The sequence below is a fragment of the Jatropha curcas genome, unplaced genomic scaffold (genome assembly GCF_041381405.1).
Source record: "Jatropha curcas cultivar XTBG-Jc1 unplaced genomic scaffold, XTBG_Jcur_1.0 HiC_scaffold_138_pilon, whole genome shotgun sequence".
NCBI classification, from domain to species: Eukaryota; Viridiplantae; Streptophyta; class Magnoliopsida; order Malpighiales; family Euphorbiaceae; genus Jatropha; species Jatropha curcas.
The window spans coordinates 25,488-31,919 of NW_028322377.1; the positions used below are offsets into that span (position 1 = coordinate 25,488).

Below are 6,432 nucleotides of genomic sequence, written 5' to 3' on the forward strand. Positions count from 1 at the left end.
TTGATCGGAGAGAATATAAATGGGCACAACAATTTTTAAAAACACTAGAAATTTCCCTTCGTTCTAGAGTTATTAGAGTTGCATGTAAATCTCATTATACGTGCACACTTAATTATTAAGTGTAGGCAGAAATTGTGTACATAATTCAAACTATTCTTACAAATTCAAAAATTTAATTTGTGCACATAATGTGAAGAAGTCCTCATTTTCTTATAACACGATATAATCTGTTTTGGAACATTAATTACCCAACCACAATAATATTTGCATTTTCTTGAAATTCTCCCAAGGTTAATGTTTAAACTAAAACCAAAATAAAAGTATATTGGACTTCTTGCGCATTAGTCCGAAAGTTACCATTTTATACAATTTTCTCTATATAAAAGAATGTCATAAAAGGAAATTTTTATATATAAATGGAATGAAGAGAGTATTATATTTTATTTTGACAAAAAAAAAATCATTAACAATTTCAATAGTTTATGATTCAAATCATACAATAGTAGTTTCATTTTTTTATATGTTTATAATTATTTGAAAAATTTACCTTAAAATTAAACAATAATAATTATTAGTTCATTGTTTAAAGAGTAATCTAATTCTTTTTAATGCGGATGCATTAAAGAAATAATTTAAAAATATTAAAATATAATAATATAGATTTTTTTTTTACTATTATTTCAATTTCCTTTACTCACTTAAATGTATTAACCTAATTTTAAAATTAAAAGTAACTCTATAGTAATGTATTTTTGTTATAATTTAAGTTCTAAATAGTAATTTAAGATGCTATTGTAGTAGAAAGTTAAGGGTGTAATTAATATTAATATAAAAGTAAAATTAGAGTGAAATTACATTAGATCGGAGAATTAAACGTATTTGGCGCAAATGATTCGTAGCCTAACGGCAAGAGTGATGCTTTCGACCTTTCTAGATCCCTGTCCAATCCCTGACAATGTAAATGTCTTCGATTGGTATCTTCCCCTTATTGGGTTGTACTGTACAGGTGGTGGACTTCATTTTTTTTGTTTGAAAGATCAAGTTCGGTTCGGGTCTCTGAGCCGGGTCCTGCCGGGTATTTGATAACACTCTTCCCTGGCTATCAAATCTGCCCTCTTCTCTATCTGCTTCTCCCTGCCTCTCTCTCTCACTCCCTCCCCCATGGCAACAATAAACAAACAACTAAAACTCAAGCCTAAACAAACGTCTCCAATCCAAAACTTTCTGATCTGTATAGCTTTAATTGCATTTTTTTCCTTTTTTCTTCTCTAATTTTAACAAATGGTCCTTCTAAAATCCGAAACTCGATGAGATCCATGAAACCCAAGAGGCTACATTCTCTCCATGACAAGTACTTGTATTGGGGAAACAGAATTGACTGCCCTGGTAAGCATTGCGAGTCTTGCGAGGGTCTGGGCCACCAGGAGTCTAGCCTAAGGTGTGCCCTTGAAGAGGCTATGTTTTTAAACAGGTACCTACCTTTATATGCATTACTTCAGTTTGTCTTTGTTTTTACGTTGTTTGGTGAATTTTTGTGTTGTTGTTTATTTTAGTTACATGTTCTGCTTGGATTCTAGGAAAATTGTGGTAAGTGGATTTGGATTTTTAGTTATTTTTCTTTCCAGATTTGAACCCGTTTTTGTACTATTACTAGTTGCTTAGTTGGGTTGATTCTTTTTTTTTTTTTTTTTTTTTTTTTTAAATCACTGCAATATGTAATTTCCGATTAATTTTCGCTGCAAATAGGAAATTCTGTATTTATTCAAAATATTTACTTTGGAATAAGGAGATCCCGATTTTGGAATGTGACCTCTTTTTCAGTTTTTTTGGAGATATAAATTGTTATGTATCTGTATGTATATTCGAATTTTTTGTTTTTTAAAATCATATCTGTATTGAGAGCAGAAAATAAAATTAATATGAATGTTTCCTAGTTAATTGGAGAAGCACCTATTAGGACTTAATTTGGACAGTCTATAAGATGAATTTATGTAGTCCATTCAGTTAAAAAAAATGTTTCATTCTTGCTTTCAGCTCTTTGCTTCTTGATTTTTATCATGGGATTTGCCTTTGTTTAGATATGCTATAGATGTATCAAATTTATGATGATACACTGGTAAGTAGTACATTCTAATTGAGTGTATTAGCATATTCCATCTCCACATGATTGAATGCAAATTCAACACCCTAATATATCACTATGTGTTCTTACATTTTCTTTGTCAATAAGCTTATCTCAATTTAATCAACTAATCCTGATCCCAATCCAGGTGGTGTCTGATAAATGGATCTTTTCCTCTATTCTACATGGTTTTAGCATCACACCTACGAAAAAACAGTCGGGTCCCTTTATACCTTATTTGATGTTTCTCTTTCAGTTTTTGTTATCTTCTTGCAGGACTTTTGTGATGCCTTCCTCAATTGTATCAGTCCACTACACAATAAGAAGGGGATCCTATATCATTCTAATATGGCAAGTTCAGAGGAAAGGTATGCTTATTTAAGATCTCTCTTGAACATTATCTACTAGAAAATGAAAGTGTTATTCCAAAAACTACAAAGTACAGCATATAGAGCATTAACTCCAACATTGTATTCGTTCCAATACATGTTTGTATTATTCTTCACTTGCAACAATTTACTCTTTAGCTATAAGATTACCGTTTCTAATGACTTCTTGTTTTCGATAGCAGCTGTTCCATTGTTTATATTTGCATCTGTATAGATAAGAAACACAAGTGTTTTAACTATATTATTACATTCATCTTAATTGATAGTCAAATAGAAATGTCAACTGTATAATCAAAACTTATGCATTTTATTTGGTAGGTGGGCTGCAAAATTCTTGTTCCATGGACTCTTTGTATGATCTCGATCTCATATCTGAAACTGTACCTGTAATTTTAGACAATTCAAAAGTCTGGCATCATGTATTATCAACAGTATGAAGTGGGAGCTAGAGGAGTTGCCCATGTTGAAGGAGTTAGTCGGGTTGATCTCAAAGAGGACAATCGCTACTCAAATCTCTTGCTCATAAATCGAACAGCAAGCCCTCTTTCATGGTATCTTAGTTTAATTATCATGTTGATTTCTTCTTGCTTTTTCATGTTGAAGTTGAGAAGAAAAAGTAGTAACTGCGTGATTAAGAATCATTTAAAGTTGGGAGCAATCTTGGTGAAAATGGTCGACATTATTAATTTTGATTAGAATTTGAAGAAACATCGTTTGGTTATAAATAATCAAAACGTTGCTAGTATAATTCCTGAAGTGGGCAGATAATTGTTACTTTTTTCTTGTTGTCTGTTTTATATAAATATTTCATGAAGTTTTGAATGGCACGGTCTTAATGAGAAGATTGGGTATAATTGTTTTTTCCAAGTGGTTTATAGGAAGTTTCATATTTCTAGTTGTTTTATTCATTGTTTTAAAATACATTTGATTCTATGTTTTATATGTTTAAATGAAGCATTCTAATATGATGTTGAATATAATGAGTCAAAATTGCAGTTGACAGTTTCATTCAGAAGGGGGAAGGAACTTTTTTTTTTTAAAAAAAAACTTCAGGTGGGGGGAGAAAAATATTATGGGAGATTGGTTATTATTTATGCAGCTATTTGTCACAAAGTACTTTTCCTTACATTTCAGATTAAGATTATCCTATCTTGCAAGTTTCTGTAAGGTACTAATCATGGTGGTCATTCAGGTTCATGGAATGCAAGGACCGAAACAACCGTAGTGCTATATTGTTGTCATATTCATTTCTTCCTTCAATGGCAGCAGAGAAATTAAGAGATGCAGCAGAGGAGGTCTGTGACATTTTAAATTTTTGACCTTTTAAATCACCATATAAAAAAGTGTCTGGCCGTGCGACATTTAATGTGTAAGGAGTTATTTAGCCATGCAGATGCCTTTTTTTTCCCCAAAATTTACTGCTGAAATATAGTTCTCAAGACGAAATTATAAGAATTTTATCTAATAATATGATTTTAACTGGAGATGAACTGGGGACGTTACACGTCTCTGCTTCCAAAACATGGCATTCGGGAAATGAAGTCAAAAGGAGGGGGGGGAATAATTTTTCATTGGTCCAAATTATTATAATGACCTTCACACCAATTTGGGGTGATATGTTGAGGTGGGCCCAGAGACTACAATCCTCCCAAAATTTTCTCCGCCTCATTTTCACTAGTTTCACAAATAAGTGAAAGTGAGAATATTCCATTATTTTCTCCTACCCTTCTTTACCCCCATTCACTTTCCCCCTTCCTGGACAGTGTAAATGAAAAGTATTTGATACTAACCTGTAAAATAGTTAATAAGTAACTTATGAATTGTTTGTTGAAGTGGCTTGAGGGCAAGGCTGGAGCCATTACAGTTAATAGTTGGAAGCATATTCCACTATGCATCATTGACTGCTTGTATGTGGGAGCCCCATACTGATAACACCATCCTTTGATGTACCATGGTGTTCAGTGGAAATGGAATCAGATTTGTCAAGCCAACTTCAAGTAGTTGGCAAAGCAACATTTTAATTTTTTTGAACCATTCTAAAGTATGTTCAAGGTATATAAAGTTTGCCAAACAATTACATTTCTCAAAATTCACTGGTTCACAGGTCACTACACAGTACAGGTTGTAATAAACAACTAATATTTGTGAGTAGTGTTAATATGCAAAGTGTAATTTAGATTTTTCTGTACTTGATTTTGTTGGTTCTCTTACCTTCTCCACATGCAGTAAAGTTCATGATGGAATCTAGTTTCACAAGACAATCTGCTGTTTTTCAACTTCCTGCTAATTGATCACTTCCCTTTTGCTTTGCGTTATTCCAGTTGCTGCAAATTTTTGTTGAAAATCTTCTCATGCTAAACTTTCATTAATCTTTACAATCTATTTGTAACTATTTTCATCTACAGATTAAGGCACTTCTTGGCGATTATGATGCCATCCATGTTCGCCGTGGTGATAAAATAAAGACTAGAAAGGACAGGTTTGGTGTTGAACGGACCTTGCATCCTCATCTGGACCGAGATACACGCCCAGAGTTTATTCTCCACAGGATTGAAAAGTGGGTCCCACCTGGAAGAACTCTTTTTATTGCTTCAAATGAGAAGACACCGGGGTTTTTTTCACCTCTCTCTTCCAGGTAAACCTTCTCAAGCATGTATAAGATCCGCATGAATTAGCACTCTAGATTTTATTCATTGCATGACCCTAATCATTTGTTACTTTTTCCAGGATATGGAAATAGGATGAGTGTAGGATACAATACGTACACAATTCTTAAAATTTTAATAACATGTGTATAAGCAATAATACACCAACAAATAAATGCATATTTAAATTCTCAATTTAACTTTTTGTTATTTACACACTCCACTTTCTTACTTTTCATTTGTTAAAAGTGGCAACCATTTTTGGTTTATCTATTGTTATCACCTTTGGGCTCGGGGGATTTTAATTTCTTGATTTGTTGTTGATTCACGTCAGCTTAACAATGCTTTACAAATATGAGGGGCTAATAGGAAAAACTAGTTCGGTGTAGCAAATCTTCTGATTCTCTTTAAATTACAGAAATATATTTTAGTAAAATTTTCCTTTATTTTGAAATTTCAAATAAAATTTGCATTGGTTCTTAATTTTTTTTTTTGCTTTATTGGTGTGTATTGTGTGTTTCCACTTTGTTTAGTGAAGTTCTGATGCTGCTGTGCATTGTCACTTTGGGCCATTTGGAACACTTTTTCCGTTTCTAAGGACTTAAAATGTTAGGTAGCGTTTCACTGTAATTTTTTTTATGTTAAAATTTTGGTACTTGAATTTGCAGATATAAGTTGGCATATTCATCTAATTATAGTCACATCTTGGATCCCTTGATTAAGAATAATTACCAACTATTCATGATTGAGAGGCTTATAATGATGGGTGCCAAAACATTCATTAAATCATTCAAGGAAGATGACAAGGATCTGAGCCTTACTGATGATCCAAAGAAGAACACGAAGATGTGGCAAATACCTGTTTATACAATGGACGAAGAGTGAAGTTGATGGCAATGTAGCTAATTACTCCTCTTTTTGGGGTATGTTTGTTCATCTATTTATTCTACCATGCGACAGTACCAGTCACCAGTATGGAACATTGAATATTGGAATCTTGTAGCTTCAGCAGAGAATTGGTTCATCAGGTAGAATGAGAGGCTTACTAATTTCACCAATGTTTATGGGGATGAAGGTGAAATACAGGTTTTATCCGCTTTTTTTTCAAATATATCGATTACTGCACTTGAAAAAAAAAAAAAAAAAGGAAAGAAAACTTGATGGTATTGGTGAATGGACATTGACAAAAACTATTATTTTGTAGATAAATTATCAGTTAATTGTAATGACATTTGCAAATTTTTTTAATTAATGCGAGTCTGTTAAATTCCACTTA

The 6,432-nt window shown here is 32.5% G+C and overlaps 1 protein-coding gene and 1 long non-coding RNA gene across 2 annotated transcripts; both read left to right on the forward strand.

Annotated features, from left to right (window-relative positions):
* Window positions 1-864: 864 nt before the first annotated feature.
* LOC149492049 (uncharacterized) lies at window positions 865-2,730 on the forward strand. The gene is made up of 3 exons (XR_016319162.1): window positions 865-1,471; window positions 1,554-1,587; window positions 2,379-2,730. It is a non-coding gene; the product is annotated as an uncharacterized LOC149492049 (long non-coding RNA).
* A 198-nt stretch (window positions 2,731-2,928) lies between these two features.
* LOC149492050 (uncharacterized) lies at window positions 2,929-6,432 on the forward strand. Its single transcript, XM_089716905.1, has 4 exons — window positions 2,929-3,062; window positions 3,704-3,806; window positions 4,917-5,146; window positions 5,825-6,432. The coding sequence occupies exons 1-4, from the start codon at window positions 2,929-2,931 to the stop codon at window positions 6,039-6,041; spliced, it is 684 nt and encodes a 227-aa protein (XP_089573031.1). The 3' UTR covers window positions 6,042-6,432.

Excerpts from the sequence above, each read along its gene's own strand:
- LOC149492050 (XM_089716905.1), top strand. The coding sequence starts at position 2,929 with ATGTATTATCAACAGTATGAAGTGGGAGCTAGAGGAGTTGCCCATGTT. Across the intron at positions 3,063-3,703 it reads ACAGCAAGCCCTCTTTCATG|GTTCATGGAATGCAAGGACC; the intron begins GTATCTTAGTTT and ends GTGGTCATTCAG. Across the intron at positions 3,807-4,916 it reads TAAGAGATGCAGCAGAGGAG|ATTAAGGCACTTCTTGGCGA; the intron begins GTCTGTGACATT and ends TTTCATCTACAG.